Below are 17,734 nucleotides of genomic sequence, written 5' to 3'. Positions count from 1 at the left end.
TTATTTTTAAAAAGTTTGTAGAAGTCTTTAGGGTTACCATATTTCTACAGGCGAAAAAGAGGACACTGGGGGGGAGGAGCCCCGCTCTAGCCCCGCCCCACCCCCATCCACTTCAGCCCCGCCCCTGCCCCACCCCCATCCACTCCCTCCCACTTCCCACCCCCTGATTGCCCCCCCCAGAACCCCCAACCCCCCTGCTCCTTGTTCCCTGACTGCCTCCTCCTGGGACCCCTGCCACTAACTGCCCCCTAGGACCCAACCGCTTATCTAAGCCCCCCTGCTTCTTGTCCCCTGACTGCCCCCTCCTGAGAACGCCCTACGATCCTACCTGTCCCCTGACTGCCCTGACCCTTATCCACACTCCCACCCCATATTCACACCCCTGCCCCCAGACAGACCCCCGGGGACTCCCATGCCCTATCCAACTGCTCCCTGCCCCCGACAGGACCCCCAGAACTCCTGACCCATCCAACCCCCTCTGCTACCTGCCTGCCTCGACCCCTCTCCACACCCTTGCCCCCCTGACAGCCCCCGACCTATCCAACCCCCCCCTCCCTGTCCCCTGACCAGGGCCAGCTTTAAAGAGCCGGGGTTGCGGGGCTTGGGGCCGGGCCGGGGGTGCTAGGGCCTGAGCCGGGCTGGGTCCGGGCCGGCGCTGCTGGGGCCCGAGCCGGGCCGGGTCCGGGCCAGGGGTGCTGGGGCAGCCGGGCGCCACTCGGCCAGGGCCGCGCCCCCCCGGAGCTCTCCTCCTCGCGCGCCCCCCCCCCGCCCCAGCTTACCTGCTGCTGCCTCCCGCCTGCCCCTGCTTCTTTTCAGACTTCCCGCGAAGATCTGATTCGCGGGAAGCAGGGGAGGGGGAGGAGCAGGGGGCGGAGCGTTCAGGGGATGGGAGGAGGGGGAAGACAGCTGCAGGGCCGGACGGTGTGGTAAGGCTGCAGGGGATGTGGGGAGCCAGGAAGGGGCTTTGGCTGCCCAGTGGTGCTTGGCCGCCGCTTTTCTATCTATAAATGGCCGACCGGGGGGAAATCCCGGATGTTTTTAGATTTTAAAAATCCCCCCCGGACGGCTATTTATAGACCGAAAAGCCGGACATGTCCGGGGAAATCCGGACATATGGTAGCCCTAGTAGAAGTCTGCATTTGTAATATGAAACCTGTTTTTTAAAAAACCTAGAGGTTATAGAAACAGTTCTCTGGAATTCTAAAAGGGGTGCTATAACAACATAAGTAAATGCAGTATTTAATTCTTTCAGTCAAACATATAAGGTAATTGATTAGTACCTATAGGCCTTACTGAATAAAGAGCATTTGACTTGTATACTAGTTAAATATTCACAAACAATATGCATCATTGAATCCAAAGTGATGGCACTGAGCTTGCCAAGACAGTAGAATTAGTGTCTGTGTATTTATTCCAGCCAACTGTTTCATGATGATAAGCATATGTAATTCATTTCTAGTAATCTGTTTGAAAAGCAGATGGAGATGAAAAATTAATCTCTGCTGGAAAGTGGCTACAACTTGTGTTTCTATTTTATTATAAATTTGAATTTTTAAAAGGATTTCTAGAGAACTTTTCTTAAATCATGTGTCAAGACCATGCTTGTTTAAATGGTGTAGGAGGTTGTACAACCATTTAGCCACATGGATGGTAATTTTCAACTCCTGTATAAACTCATTATCAGTGAATGCAGGGTGGTGGGAATTCAGAAATTATAATCAACTACTTCATAATAAGTAGTAGTCTAATTATTTGTGGGTGAAATTTACCTGCTAGGTACCAAATCTTGCAGATCTTACTCAGGCAAAACTGTCTCTGAAGTCAATGGGAATTTTGCCTGTGTAAAGACAGTGTAGGATTTGTCTCCTATATTCTTATGTTGAATTCCACCCTGAAACTTGTAAGACCATGCCTATCATTTCTAAGCTTTGCATGTATTTTTAAAATTGTGAATGCATCCATAGCACTAGACAGCCATGTCTGGTATAAATATGCCTGAGAAATCAGAAATACATTGTATTGTTGCATTTTATATATAAAGATCATTTGATAAAGGTCAGTGCTGAAATATTTATTTTTGTTCTAGGGCTGGCAATATGGATTTGAACAAACCCTATGTATCAGATATGGGCATAATGGTTTTAAAAGATCTGAAGCTCCTTATTTGATTAACACACACTCTATTCCCTAAGTCACCTTACCAAAGTTAAGATGCAGAAGTCTTCCAAAATGCTGTATTTGGTGACCTTGTAGACCATTCTCTGAATTCCAGGGCATATCCATACCAGTAAACCAACTCCCTTGTGTGAGGAAGATGTTATGGACAGAAAAGTTGAGCGAATTTTTTTTTGTATGCCTTTTAAGCTTCTAATGGCATAAACTGGGCTGCTATTACTTAATATAAAAATGTCTAGTGCCATACACTGCATTGCACTTCATAAACCATCACCAGACATGTTCCATTCCCCAATGAGTTCTCTCTGTTTCTCAGGTTGGAATGCAAGTTCCTTGGGGCAGAGAGCTGTCTTCCGCTCTGTTTCGTACACCTGCTGTCAGAGCTTAACTAATAATAAGGAATGTATTTTTAACCAGTAATGGGAAAATGTTAAAATTTGCAGAGGTTTAAAGGTAGAACTTGAAAAATATTTGACGCACACAAGTTATAAGCCAATACAAAAGATGATTCTTTAGCATAAACCAGTGGCAAAATCTTACTGTGAAGTTCATTCAAGTTGAGAAACAGATTGGGAGTTGAAAAAGCAGGAAGGCTTGTTTTTGTTTTCCAATCTATAAATAAAAACTAGACATGAGAGAATGACGCTTACCAGTTCTAAAATCTTGAAGGATATGATAGTGAATTGAACTGATTGTTTCTTAACTACAGATAATACTTTCTTTGTTTAATAAATCAGTTAGTTTTAAATACAAACATGTATTGATAAACTTAAGAAAAAAAAATGTATACCGAGTATTTAAGGTAGCCTTATTTAACTAATGAAAAAAAAAAACATTTTTAAAATGCTGTTTTTGTGCGTTTTGTGTGAATTCCAATATCCATCCAAATGCACCTTGCCAAAGGTAAAAAAAAAAACAGCAAAAAACTATAGTAAATAAGAAATGCATCATTTGCCATTTTATAACATAATAAAAATGTAAAAATTAAGAATCTGAATAAATTTTAACTGTGCAATTGCTTAAAGAAATGTAGATAGACATAGTGTATCCTCCTGGTTAGCAAAAGAAGTACAAACTATAGTGTAAAGACCATACTTAATTGTGAAATCAACATGTTTTAAAGGTTACTAACCAATGAGAATCAACCTCTTTCTTTAGGGAAATAAACAAACAAACAAAAGTACACATGCAAATCAAGATTAAAATCAATTATTTTTAAAGCAAGGTTTACTGCTTGCTGATTTTTAAATCATGATTAAAATGGATATTTTAAATCACTTAGACTGATTTTAAATCAATCTTGTTAGACACTCATAAACTGGATGAAATGACTGTTGAAGAAAGGTTGAAAGAAATAAATGTGTATGGTATTGCTAAGAGATGATATAAGATATAGGGTGTGACTGGGAATGGGTGGTGGTGATCTACAAATGTTTGAAGGGTTTAAACCAGAGGAAAGTCAAAGTATAAGGCTGGTGCAAACAGGCCAGGAGTAGTGGGATGCCACTGAGAGGGGAAAGTCAGGATGAATTTCAGAAAATACCTCCTGACAGTTGGTTCCATTAGGCTGTGGAATATTCTCCCAAGGGAAGTTATTAAAAGCCCTGTTGAAGGGAAACACCCAGAAATAGGCTGGACAATACACTAATAAATACTGTGTACTGTTATGAAGGTCCTGTTCCCCAAAGGTGTTAACATAATCCAGAAAATGTCCAGCATTAAACAAGGGCTGGGGCCTGCTTAATACCATGGTGAACACCTCATTAAAAATCCTTTTAACCTTTTATTAAAGACAAGGAAAACCGTCAAAGCATATGAAATATAAAGTATTGAATAAGGCTTTCATTTTAACATCATCCCTTGTTCCCTTTCCATTTAGCTAGAGAGAGGTTTTAGAAGGAAAAACTCACTTGTTTAACAGTCTATTAGATGGTGGTAACTGTCATTTGCGGGAAGAGAGAAGAAGTTAACTGAGATTGGCTTCAGCTGTTGCTGCTGCTGTTAAAGTCTGATCCTGTTTGATCCCAGGTGGTGGTTTGGGATTCAGCTGGAGCTGGTAGAGGTGGTGATGTCACCTGGGTCCCTTTTTCTGGCCTAATCTGGTCATGATGTGTCTCAGGATCAAAATGATAAACGCCCATTATCCAGGGAAATGGTGGGGGTGGCAGTCATGATGGTGAAGCGTGCTCCAGTAGCCAATCTTCCTCTCCAAAGTCTCTCTCTTTAAGGACCCACAAAAGGAATGGTGGGTGGAGTATAGGGTGACCAGATAGCAAGTGCGAAAAATCGGGGCAGGGTTGGGGGTAATAGGTGCCTATATAAGACAAAACCCCAAATATCGGGACTGTCCCTATAAAATGGGGACATCTGGTCACCCTAGTGGAGTAGCCTATCCCCTCATTATTTTGTCTACCATCTTTCCAACACACCAATTTTCGTTCACTGATTTCTAGTTCTGCATTTTACGTGTTTACTGAGCATGATCTTAACGCAGCCCTTAAGTTATATCATTACGCTTTTTTTGTTTGGACTAATTCAGTTTGTCTTTCTTTTGCACCATTTCCCACTTGTTGCTATAGGTTATTGTGACTTCTTGTGAACTTTCATATACACCTCTACCCCGATATAACGCTGTCCTCAGGAGCCAAAAATCTTACCGCGTTACATCGAACTTGCTTTGATCCGCCGGTGTGCGCAGCCCTGCCCCCCCGGAGACCTGCTTTACCGCGTTATATCTGAATTCATGTTATATCAGGTCGCGTTATATCGGGGTAGAGATGTACTTTTAATAGTTGAGGGTAAATGTCATAATTATCACAACAGGCCCTGCAGTGGCAGGGAGAGGAGTGACCTAAAAGATCTTTTCTCTCTAAATTCTATGATTCTGTTTTAAGACTGAGATCACTAACCACAATAAAGAGAGATTTTAAATAAGCAAATACTATTTTTCAGACTTAAGTAAAAACATTGTTGTTTTTTTTTTTTAAAAAAGCTTAAGACATCTACTTTGACGTTACCCTCAGAGTAACAATTTTGTTACTACTTTGGCTAACATGTGGCTATGAATAGCCCTTCTATTGAATGGTTGCTACAGAGGCTTTTGATTGAGAATTCACTTAAAAAAAAAATTAGGACACTGAGACAAAAACCAAACAAACATCCAAAACCATTTCTACTTTGCCTTGATCCTCTAAAGTTATTGCACATATCTGTCAGGTTCATTGCTACATCCAACTGTGTTTATAAGCACATTTATTAATCTGAGATTCATATTATCCTGTTGAACAACACTTGTTGAAATGAATGGCATTCTTTTTTGCAGTGTGAGAGTGATCTAGGCTGAAATTGTATCCCTAACCTGTGGAAGGAAAGGTGTCCTTCAGCTGGAATGTACTGGCTTTGCTTTAGAATACTTTTCCTTTCTTTGTCCCTCAGGTTTCATTAAGCTGGTCTCAGCTGAGATGCCAGATAAAACACCAGGGGGTTCAGAAACCATCCCCAGGAATGAAGGTTAGTATTCTCATTAGTATTCTCATTTTCTCTGACTAAATATTGTAGGCAAGAAACTTTCAAACCTTTTGTGACTTCAGCCTGTGAAAAACTTTTAAAAAATTTAAAGAGAGAGAGAGAGAGAGAGAATTGGCTTTTCAAAGATATGACTTATAAGAGAACTAGGAAAGCTTTCCTATATTTATGCCTAATTCAACACATTTACTCCTCAAGACAAATTTGTTCAATATTGATTATTTTTCACTTATTTGTGAATAGCCTTTTTTCTATAATCTTTATTTCTTGATGGTAATTAAATGCATAATATTTGAAAAGATTTAGAGCTGTCCAATGACCTAATAATTTTTCACCTTTTGGAGAGGGTGACTAGTCTTCTGCAGTAAGAATAACGGGAATACTCCTATTGCCTAAGACTAATGTTTTCAAATGTGGGAGACTTAAGTTAGCCACCCAGATCTGTATTTAGGCACTTAAATAAGTGGTCTAAATTTTCACAGGAGCTGAACTTGTGTAGTTCCCATTGAACTTCAAATGCTCAGCTTCTCTGAAAATCAAGCCACTGATTTTTTTTTTAGATGCATTTAAAAACTTTGAATGTGGTTCGTAGTGATAATTTGTCGTTGCAAATATATCACATAGTCTTGTATGTTGAGTGGTCTCCTCTTAGAATAGTCCCAGGACTAGAAATAAAAGGGCTTTCCAGATCAGCATTGAGGTAATTTGACAGAGCTTTGTGGTGGTAGCTTGCAAAGCTTGTGCCTGTCTCTGTGATCTGTAGCACACTTATCCTTGCTTTCATAATTACTGTATTCCCTCAGTTTTTTTTAAATAATTTGTTATGAAGGTAATTTTCAATTCAGGTTGCTTTATCCTACTCTCCATATTGATTTTTTAAAAAGAAATATATAGCTTAGAATTGAGATTTTTTTAAATATTTATAAAGTATCTTTTTTGACACTGAGCCAGTGATATCTAGACCTCAGTTGTCACTTTGACTTTTGAAAGATATCATGTAACATTTTATAAATAACAGCAGACAAATAATTCCTTTTCCTTTGAAAACTAGATGTGTTTATCTACAAAGAGCCTGTTTAAGTTCTTGTTGTTTAATTTACAGTGTGGTTCCTTAGGCATTGCTAAGGGCATTCTAAATGCAAGATTGAGACACATGCAACTTTATACTAAACCATTCAAATGACTGCTTTCAGGACAAACCTACAGATATTTTTATGTGCCTAGCCTATGAATAATATATCTTGTGCAGTAAAAGTGTTGTGATTATTTAAGTACACTTAGAATTGATGTTTGTATTCTTCTTCTGTTAGAAATTTTATTTGGAGCAGATTATTTTTGCATACCTTGGTTGTATTTCTTAAAGCAAATTACAAAAACATATTTATGGTTGTCTGTGTAGTATCATTAGTAAAGCATGAGTGGGTTTTTATGACGTAAAATTACCTTAAATTCCATGTGGAAATATTAGATTACAGTTTCTGAATTGTGAATACATTTACAAATTGTGTATGCAGGTGTTAGTCATTCACTAATCCTTTGCTTCCCAGAGAAGAACTGGGATAAACTAGCACTTGAATATAGAAACAAGTGAAAAGTTTGTGTGCAAGTTTGGAAGAAAACTACTTCTGTGAAAGATAATGTTATTTTTTGTTACTATAATGCATTTTAATTCACCCACTTCAGTGTGGGCCAATATTCTAGTAAATGGGGCTTGTTTGTAAGGTGGGTTTTTTGTTGTTGTTGTTGTTGTTTTTTTTTTTTTTTTTTAAGCTCTCCTTCAGGAAGGAAAAAGGGACAGGGATTTAAGGGGACTCAGAAAGAACAGAGGGAAAGGAAGTTTCAGTGTATTTCCCCTCTAAACCTGGAAAGGTAATAGAGATCTCTTTGATGCCACACCTCATGGCTAGACAGTAGGTCTATCTTTAGCTCACTGCTTTCTACCATGCCTTGTTTTCTTTCTTTGTTCTTGTTGCAAAACCAGTTGGCTATTATTGCTCTTTTGGGCTTCTATCAAAGTTATACACTCCTCAAACATCCCACCACCACCAGCGTTTCCTCCAATCAACCTTAAACACAATGCTTTAGATTACTGTATTCAGAACACAGCTAAACATGGGGATTGGCCAAAATGTTGTCTATTTAGAAATTTGCATTAGTACTTGTCATAAGGTGGCTCCTGATTGGGATGCCCTCCTGCATCAGGCCACAGCACGACAAATGGTGCCTACCTCAGTTTCCCCTCAAGTGGTTCCCAGAAATAGTCTAAACAGTCTTTGAGCATAATTGGGGGGTAACTTATTACAGAAAAAAACCCTGTGCATATAAACCATAACAAACCAAGTTCCCAGCTATCCAGCAGTATACAGCCCAGGTGTGTCTCCCCATATGCGGCTCTGAGGAATGACTCAGGCATCTCTCACCATGCCTCACCCCAGACTTCACCCCATTCTGGCTCTCCAGCTTCAGCTTTCTGGCTCAGAGAGATAAATAAGCATCTCCCTCTACTGCTTTCAGCCTTCAGCCCCCTGCAACCTTCTTTGGCTGGGGCTCTCTGGCTCAGAAAGGTCAGCAGCCATCTGTCTCTGGTGGTTTCCTGACAATTCCTCTCTCATTACAGGGCCGCTCTGTGCTGTCTATAGTGTTCCTCTAGGCAAGTCTGTACTGCTCCTTCTGTTTCTCTCCTGTGCTCAGGAGTTCTCACCTGCCCTTCTCTTCCTCTGTACTCTAGGGAAGCTCTAACTCACCAGGTCTATCTCCTCTCTGAGGCCAAGATGCCCTCTTTTAAGCTTCAGCTGGAGGGGGTCAGATGACTGACAGTACACTGGCCTCTTCCTTCCTAAAGGCCAGTGGCACCACTTGGCAGTGCTGGAACCAAATTTATACTAAGTTTAAACACAGGTTTCTAATATAGAAAGAAAAACAAGCAGAGGTGGATCCTGTAGAAGCAGCAGTGCAAAGAAGTGATAGGAGGACATGGGAGAGGTGCAAACTACGTATCTCCCTGTAGGGGGGAAGTGACAGAAAAGAGAGACAAGGTCTACTCTAATAAACACTCTAAAACTACTTCTGTGAAAGATAATTTTATTTTTTTTTACTATAATGCATTTTAATTCACCACTTCAGAATGGGCCAATATTCTAGTAAATGGGGCTTGTTTGTAAGGTGCGGTAGGAGGCACCAAACCATTTCCCCAATAATGCCAGCCTTGACCGTAACTTATAGGGTTCAATTCCCTACTCTGCTACAGATTTCTTTTCTGACCTGGGGGAATTCACTTAGCTTCTCTGCCTCACTCCTCATTTGTAAAATGAGGATGATAATACTTCCCTGCTTCACAAGGGTGTTGAGAATAAATACATCAAAGATTATGAAGTGGTCAGATACTAAGGCAATGGGGGGGCACATAAGTACCTAAGAAAGATAGGCAGGCATGAGAATATTGCTCTGTGTGTTGAATTGCCCCATATCTGATTAGTTGGTTTAGTGTTCATACAGTGGGATGTAATATAGCACTAATATAGCCGCAGTTCGCCGTCCCAGGCCAATGGGGGCTGCGGGAAGCAGCACGGGCCAAGGGATGTGCTGGATGCTGCTTCCCGCAGCCCCCATTGGCCTGGAGCGGTGAAGCGCTGCCATGGGAGCTGCGATTGGCTGAACCTGTGGACGCAGCAGGTAAACAAACCGGCCCAGCCCGCCAGGATGCTTACCCTGGCAGGCCGTGTGCCAAAGGTTGCCGATCCCTGGGTTAAACAGTCATTCACTGTAAACTAATATGTAATAATACACAAGAAAATTTAACACTCTCACCTAAGAATGTGGCACCATTTACTGGTGGAGGTGTGGTCTACATTAATCATTACAACCCTTCCTCTCCCCCTCTGGTAAAATAAGAACATAAACAGTAGCTTCTAGAAATCCAGGTAATCTGCCATCCACACTGTGTTTGTCTGCCCACTGGAGTCATATATTCAGACATCATTCATAGTTGGATATAGGTTATCAGTGAGCGTAGGGTTCATGTCCTTTAGGTCAGGCCTATATGTTTGGACAGACTGTCTGTTGAAGACAGCAGTGTGTTGTTTTCCTGAACAGCCCAGCAATTCCTCCTTCACAACTGGTCTTCTATGACAAGCCACGGAAAACTGTTGGGAACCTCCAAATCTTCTTTTGCATCCTCTGTGATAGTTGTTGAGCATCCTCCGTGTTTCCCTCCCCTTTCTTTCAATGAATCGTGCATCAGTTCTTAATAGACTACAGAGGGATGAGCTCTTGCTTTTTGCATCAGCAAGGATAAGTTGTTTAGTTTTTTAATCACTGTGTTAAGTCCCACTCTGAAAAGGAGTAGGTTTGGGATTTTTTTTTCCAGGCTGCTTTGTCCAGTTATGTAGCCACACCTTCTCACCTTCCTGGATGGGCACAACATTTTCCTTTTTCATGGCATCTTGCTCCTGGCATGCTCACTTCTGGCTCATCTGTTCTTCCACCTTCTGCAATGCCGTCCTCAGGTCACAGCTATAAGACTCCACCATGTCACCCACCTGCGTAGATTCAGGGGGCCTTGCCAGTTCTTCCTGCCTGAACATCAAGTCACAAGGAAGCATACGTTTGTAGAGTCCAAAACTAATCTTATGAGGCAAGTAATGGATAGTTGAGTTCTGGCTGCTGTTATATGCAAAGACAACAAAAGACGACTTCATATCCCAGTCTCATTGGTCTTCACTAAATAAGTCTCTAAGCAGAGAACCTTTGATGCAGGTTACTCTCCTAAGTAATAGGGAACTAAAAGGGCAGGCAACACTAGTCCACACCTTGGGTATTTGGAGTTGTTGACAAACCTCTTATAATAACTGATTCAAATTCCTTCCCCCATCACTGCAGGTGCAGGTTGGAGCGCTGAACTGCAACACTACATATTTTATCAATGCATCCATAACTGTCTGTCTTTTTATCCTTCAGTGGTTATGCCACCACATACTTTGAAAAGGTACCCTACCAGCAAATACCAATTTCCAGTTGGTGTTTCTGGTAGTGAGCCTTTCAAACCAATCTGTATCAACTCCCAGGCTTACTAGGTTGGGGCATTTTCCCTAAAGGAGTTCTGCCTCTTGTTGTTGATCCTTTCCTTTCCTGATCGGTAAGATAGGAAAATACCCTGTGCTTACCATCTGCAGCTATGTCCAGCCAAACAGACCTGTTGGATACTCAGCTCAGGGTCTTTCCATCTCTCAGGTGGCTTGCTGCTTCATTAATATGAAAACACTCCAGCACTGTTCTCTGTAACCTTGGTGGCATAATAATAATAATTCTGTTACCTTCATCCACCGGCAAGTTGGTATCTCGATCAATAGACAATTGTTCCTGATCTGTGTTGAACCTTCCCAGTTTGGGTCTCCTTTGGAAGATCCTGTGGCATACTGAACATAATTCAGGGTCCTTAAACTGTTCTTGTCAGGAGACCTCACGAGACCAGGCTGAGTCTATTCTCACTGCCCTCACCTGACTGAGAGCATGCTCAACCACATTTTGCTTTCCAGGGGTCTGGAAAACTGTGACTATTCAAACAATTCATAAGCAGCCACTGCAGGGCACAGTGGTCAGTGTACACTGTGAATTCCATATCTAATAAATTGGGGTGATGTGCCCTCAGGATCTCTACAATAGCCACGCATTCCAGTTGTATAGCTAAATACTTGGTTTTTCTCTCATTTACATTGTGACCTCCTAAAAGCCACTTGTCAGCACCGGTCAAGCTCATCAGTTTGTTCAAGTGCAAATTTGACAGCGAGCTTTGAGGCATCACAGGTTACCATGAATGGATAGGAGAATCTGCACATTTACGAAGAACATGGTTTAGAAGTCTTTCCTTTAGTGATTCAAATGCTTTTTGGTGTTCCTTCATCCAGACAAAGTTGCTCCTAATTAGCTGGTATAATGGAATTGCCTGCTCTGTGAAATGTTTAACAAATCTTCCGGTAGAAACTACAGAGCCTGGCAAACTGCTGTACCTCCTCCAGAATTATAGGAACCTTCCAGTCCTTTATAGCTTTCAGTTTCTGGAGATGGGGCTCCAACCCATTCTCGCTGACTATATGTCATAGGAAGATGACACAACTCCTTGAAAACTGACATTTGTTTCCTCCAAGTTTAAATTCTCTTTTTAAAAAACTTTAGAATCTTTCCCACTCCTACCACTCCTACATCCAGCAGGGATATCTGAATATAATCCAGAGGCAAGTGTGTTCTGTTAACCGTAGGAGTTCTTGTGATGCTGTCTGATGAAATCCACTCCCAATACAACAGCACTAGAAATATTGATCACCACAACAAAAGTCCATTTAGTGTGCAGAGACTCCAAATTAGGAAGGAGCTAGATTTCTCTTGTTTTCGGTGGTGGCTGATAAGTAATAGTCACCAATTTAACTCCTAAATACAAATTTCTTTCCCGTAGATGTTCACATGAATCAGACATATTTTAGCTCCTGAGTCCAATGTGCATTAGCAACTTCTACTTCCTTAGTGTTGCGTCACTTTGCTTGGGCAATTCAGTCTCCAATGGCCTTTGTGACATTGCTGGCAAATGTCATATAGCCTGGGATCCACTCAGGAAACCGTATCGCTCTCCTGACCCATTTCAAGAAGTGCTGCTTCTGGTATAAAGGAGGCTCCCTGAAGCTGAGAATTAACTGCTGATACCTTTAAGGAAACCCCAGATTCTACTTCCAGATTTTGAACTTTGCATATAATCTGGTCCATAGGTTTATCCATTGTTATCCTTCACCAGCAGGTTAAAAAGTTCCCCTGCTAAACCATTTAGAAACTGATTTTTCACATAGGAGTCTCTCATGACCACTGGGCATATGCCTCTCTCTACATAGCCAGTTCCAGATTCAGCACAGTAGATTTTGTTTCACTTGAGCCATCTCTTGGATAGGGTTCTTGATAGCTACATTGAAAGCCCTATCTCCTTAATGTACACATATAACTATCTCCTCCTGGCTTTCCATTCCTTCATAATATTTCAAAAGGGCCAATTCCCCCCTCATATCAGGCGTACAAATGCTTGCAGAATGGTCTCTAAAACACACAATCAGTACTGGGAAACTGCTGGTAAAATGTTAAGGCATCACCATCCAAAACACTGCAGCAGACGGTCACTGCAGTTTTTGTTAATTGTCATGGCACTCCATCATATATTAGAAACAACCCTGAGAAGTCCGGAAAAACTGAATAATTATGAACAATGTAGGTTTTATCTGGATTGGACTAGCAGATCCTAAGGTGTTTGCATCTGATTACGGAGTTGCTAGTTACTTTTGTATTGGCAACACTGGAAGATGTAATTAGTTAAACCTATGAAATACTGTACAACATACCCGTGTATTTTGATAGGATTAACACCTATGCAGTTCTCTAAAATACTGTAATTTTTGCTAACCGATCTGTTTTAAGTCTATATTTTAATATCACCTATACAAGATATAGATTAAACTGAATGAAAAATTAAAACAATTAGACAAACTTTTAAAACATTAATTTTAATTTTCTTCCATGTATGTTTAAAAAAATTTAATTCCCATACAAAAACTTTATTAGCATAAGTAAACATTGCTACAATGAATAAAAAAAAACCCTACACTTAAATTTTCACAAATATTCCACTATCCTTACAGTGCATACATACATCTTATCATAACATTGAATTATGAAAAAATGTATATATGTCGATAACAGCTTTAATGTTGACTCGTGACACCTTATATAATCTTTTATCATATACATCCCTAATTATATTTACTTAGAATGTATGTGGTCAAAGATGTACAACTTATTTCTACCTCTAATCAGATACACCAATAAGACATTGGAGGTAAGAGTAAGGCTTATACATCAGAATTAAGGTTGTTTGTGTGTGTGTGTTTTTTCATGTTAAAATATTGTTGTTACTTGAATGTATGAACTATAAGGGAAATAGAATGTTCTTGTGAATTTTCTTTACTGATTACTTCCAGGTTTTTTAATGTTGCATTTTTCCCAAGTAATATTCTCAGAACAGTCCCTATTTTATATAGGATTTATATCTTAATTGTTAGTTAACCAAGCCTTTTGTGTGAGGGTAAGGGGTAGGGGTTTGACCATTGTATCAGTAAGATGCTAACTGCATTTTTAGAACTTTGCTTATCTAAGAATGTCATTTTAGTATGACTCCCACTAGTTAAACTGCACAATGTACAGAAGCAGACAAGTGAGAAATGAGTTTCCTGTAATTAGTTTACTGGAGCTTGGTCCTTGACTTGAGGACCTCTGATGTTTACTCCTCTATTGCCTGCTATGTCAAGCCCTTTAGAATCAACAAATAAGCCTATAAAAGCCACTGTTTCTTTAAACCAGAGAAAAGCTAGAGGTACTGTAGCTTTGAGTATGCTTACCATGTATATATGAAATATTACTCAGGAAGTTTGTGTATGTAACAATGAGTAGTAGATAGACTGCATATTAAAAAAGAATCTACCATGATCCATTTATATCAATTTTTCTACAGTAAAGCTTTTTTATTTCAGTTACAACAGATGCATCTTGAACAATGAGCTGTGTCAGTACAAGGAAGTGGACAGGAAAGATTTCTGTGTTTTAGCTTGCAAAAGGGAATAAGTATTCGTTCTGTGTTATGGAAGCAAATCTTATATTTGCTGAAATGTCACTCAGTAAACTTGTGGCACACATTTCATTTTTAGTATAGACCATGGCAGCAGAATTCACCCACTATGTAAGTTTCTCTCAAGTATGCAGAGCAGCAGGTCTGGTTCATGAACAGCATTTTATTGTAGTTATTGGAGCTGGGGAATTATTTGCAACATTTTTTTTCAGTTATTGTAGCCCTTTTTCAGTTTGTGAATTATACTCTAGCAGGTGTAGATTAAGAAATTGTTGCACACAATTTTTGGATGATTGACGTATGCAGTCATATGGTATTTTATCCAGTGTGGTGTTGGTGAGTTGCTGGGCGAATAACTGACTTTGGGGGGGGGGGAACCAAAAATCAATTTGGATCAAACTGAATCTGAAAATTCCAAAAAAAGTTAACAAATTTCATTTGAGATCAAATGAAACATTTTAGTCAATCTGAAATGAACTGGTTTGTTTAGTTTATGGGCACATTTTCACAAATAAGCAAAGGAAATAAAGGCTAGATTCAAGTGGCCGGAGAGGGAGGTGCCAATGCTGTCCTTAGAACTTCTAGCCCAATGCGTAGGGTGCTCACATGAGACTGGGGGTTTCAAGTCCTCCTGGTGTGGAGAAGGAATGTGAATTTAGGTCTCCCATTCCTCGGGAAAGTGACCTAACTGCTCAGCTATGGGATATTCTGGTGTGGATCTCCATTGGTCTCTCCTGTTAAAGCTGTTCCACTGTGTACAAAATACTGAAATAATCACTGGGACAGAGAGAGAAAGTGAGAGACACTCTATAGTGGTAATTAGGGCAACTGCTGCTGCTGCCACCCCTCCCCCCCCCCCACTGGCTGTTTTATGAGTAGTGCCTAAGTCCTGTTCCAAACCCCTGTCTGCCTACCTGTGGGGTTCTTACATGTTCCTATGAAGCTGGTCACTCTCACAGACAAATGGACCGTGGGTCTCATCCTGTATAGCAACTGTTCGATCACGATCGACTGGTCAACCCTAGAGGATCTCCCAGTCGATTACAATCTCTGGAGGTGTAGTGTGGCTACCACTAAGGCAGACTCCATGCCTACCCTGGCCCTACGCCACTCCTGGAAGTGGCCAGCACAGCCCCACGGCCCAGGGGGCAGGGGTCTCCCTCCGCATGCTGCTCCTGCCTGCAAGCACTGCCCCCGTAGCTCCCATTGGTTGGGAGAGCTGCGGGACCGGTGCTTGTAGAGAGGGGCAGCACACAGAGCCACGTGCCCCCTGCCTCCCTTCAGGAACACGTTGGCCTCTTCTGGGAGCAGTGTGGGGCCGGGGTAGGCAGGGAGCCTGCTGCGCGAGCTGCTGGAGATAACTGCTGCCCGGTGGGAGGCCGCACCCCAACCCCCATCCCTGAGCCCCCTGCCAGAGCCAGCACCCCAATCCCCCTCTGCACCCCAGCCCTGAGCCCCCTCCTGGAGCCAGCACCCCATACCCCCTTGTGCACCCCAACCCCCTGTCCCATCCTTGATCCCCCTCCCACAGCCAGCACTCTGCACCCCCTCCTGCACCCCAATTCTGCCCCAGCCCGGAGCCCCCTCCTGTACCCAAACTCCCTTCTAGAGCTTGTACCCCTCACCCCCTCCTGCACCCCTACCCCAGACTCAGCCCAGAACCCCCTCCAACACTGCAAACCCCTCGGCCTCAGCCAAGAGCCTGCACCCCAACCCCCCTGCCCCAGCCTGGCGAAAGTGAGTGAGGATGGGGGGAGAGCAAGCAACAGAGAGAGGGGGATGGAGTGAGTGGGGTGGGGCTTTGAGGAAGGGGTGGGGACTTGGGGAAGGGGCAGGGTAGATCCTCCGTTGCCCTTAGATTCAAAAAGTGATCTTGGGCATAAAAAGGTTGGAGATCACTGCTGTATAGCAATTCCTGTGTTCTAGTAAGTTGCATCTCGTCCCATGTCCTCCATCTTTATGTTGTCTGTCTAGACTTTTTAAAAAAAATATTATTTTGTCTATTTAGGCCCTAAGCTTGCTGGGTAAAGGCCATGTCATCTTACTTGCCAATAATAATAAATAATAATTAACAATAATTATATTTAATAATGTGTGGAATGATGATTTCCAAAAGGAGTATCCCTTCTCCTTCCTCCTTTGTCCACCAGAGCAGAGAAGGAGGAGAGAAGTAATGGGTAATCCTCAGGGAAGGAAGGGGAAGGCCCACCATCCTAGTCACCTCATGCTGTAAGAAACTTTATAAGAGTGGGTGTTATTATATTGGGGCATACTGGTGCGATTCTGCTTTGTCTCTTGCAGCTGCATGGGGCTGCTGGCCAGCTGGACTTATGAACTTGTACAGAGGAAGTAAGGCAGAAGATTGAGGGGTAGGAGGTGGTAGCTATTCTGCTCCCTGGACAAAGGAGAGTGAAGAGAGACAGCAGGTTAATTGGTCTGGCTATCATGAAATGCTGCACAAACCTACAGCTCATTATAAAAGCTGATGCATCTGAAATACTATGACATGATGGTACTAAATCACAGTTTAAGTAAGCTATTTTAATATCTGAGGAGAATATTAGCTGCTAGAATATTTTGTTTTTCAAGAAGACAATAGTTTCCATAGAGTTCTATCTGGCTGATGTCCAATCAGAGTTCAGTATCCCAGTCATCTGTGAACTAATACTCCTTTAATCAGACCTGGAAAACTCACATGGCTTGAACTGTTTAAAATTGAGGCTTGGAAAACTGAAGACTTTTTTTTTTTTTTTTTTTCTTTTAGCATTGAACCAAAAGGTTTTTTATTGTTGCTTGCTTCCCCCTCGAATAAGTTAAAGTATTCCTAGCTCTCAAGCAATTAGAGAGAACTAGGTGTGCTTAACCAAGTGTAGTACTTTCATTAAGAAACAGTTCCTTTTGTATGCATAAATGATGTACATAATGAATAATAAATAGTAGACAATTATTAAATAATTAAGACAAATTATAAAATGGGGAAGCCCAGACCAGCTTGTGTAAAACAATCAAATGTGAAGCAGCTAATCACAGTATACATTAGGTATTTTTCACTGTTTTTTTTTAAGCACTTGTGAATGATGGAAATTTCAAATCAGACCTAACTTTTTCCAGACTAATGCTCTTTCCCCCAGCTAACTTGAGGAGCCAATGAAAGTCAAGCATTTTAGATTTCAGAGTAGCAGCTGTGTTAGTCTGTATCCACAAATAAAAAAAAAAAAAAAGAGTAATTGTGGCACCTTAGAGACTAACAAAGAATTCTGGTTAGAGCAAAGAACCAGAAGCCAAGACTGACACACTGACTTATTGTGTCTGTCATTGGGCAAATCTTGTGACCCCCCTTCTCCTTGTATTGCACCCTTTTCAACCTAGACTTCAAATGGT

General features: G+C 41.5%; 1 protein-coding gene across 1 annotated transcript in view; it reads left to right on the top strand.

Annotated features, from left to right (window-relative positions):
• The window catches only part of PLEKHG1 (pleckstrin homology and RhoGEF domain containing G1), a 222,575-nt gene that overhangs the window by 61,314 nt on the left and 143,527 nt on the right, over positions 1-17,734 (top strand). The window contains exon 2 of the mRNA XM_034765428.1: positions 5,611-5,685. Within this exon, the coding sequence (XP_034621319.1) occupies positions 5,637-5,685 (49 nt within the window). The 5' untranslated portion in view covers positions 5,611-5,636. The remainder of the gene's footprint in view (positions 1-5,610; positions 5,686-17,734) is intronic.

This window comes from Trachemys scripta, chromosome 3 (assembly GCF_013100865.1).
Source record: "Trachemys scripta elegans isolate TJP31775 chromosome 3, CAS_Tse_1.0, whole genome shotgun sequence".
In the NCBI taxonomy this organism is placed as follows: Eukaryota; Metazoa; Chordata; order Testudines; family Emydidae; genus Trachemys; species Trachemys scripta.
Note: the sequence above shows the minus strand (reverse complement) of the source record. Positions and strands in the feature narration are given on the sequence as shown.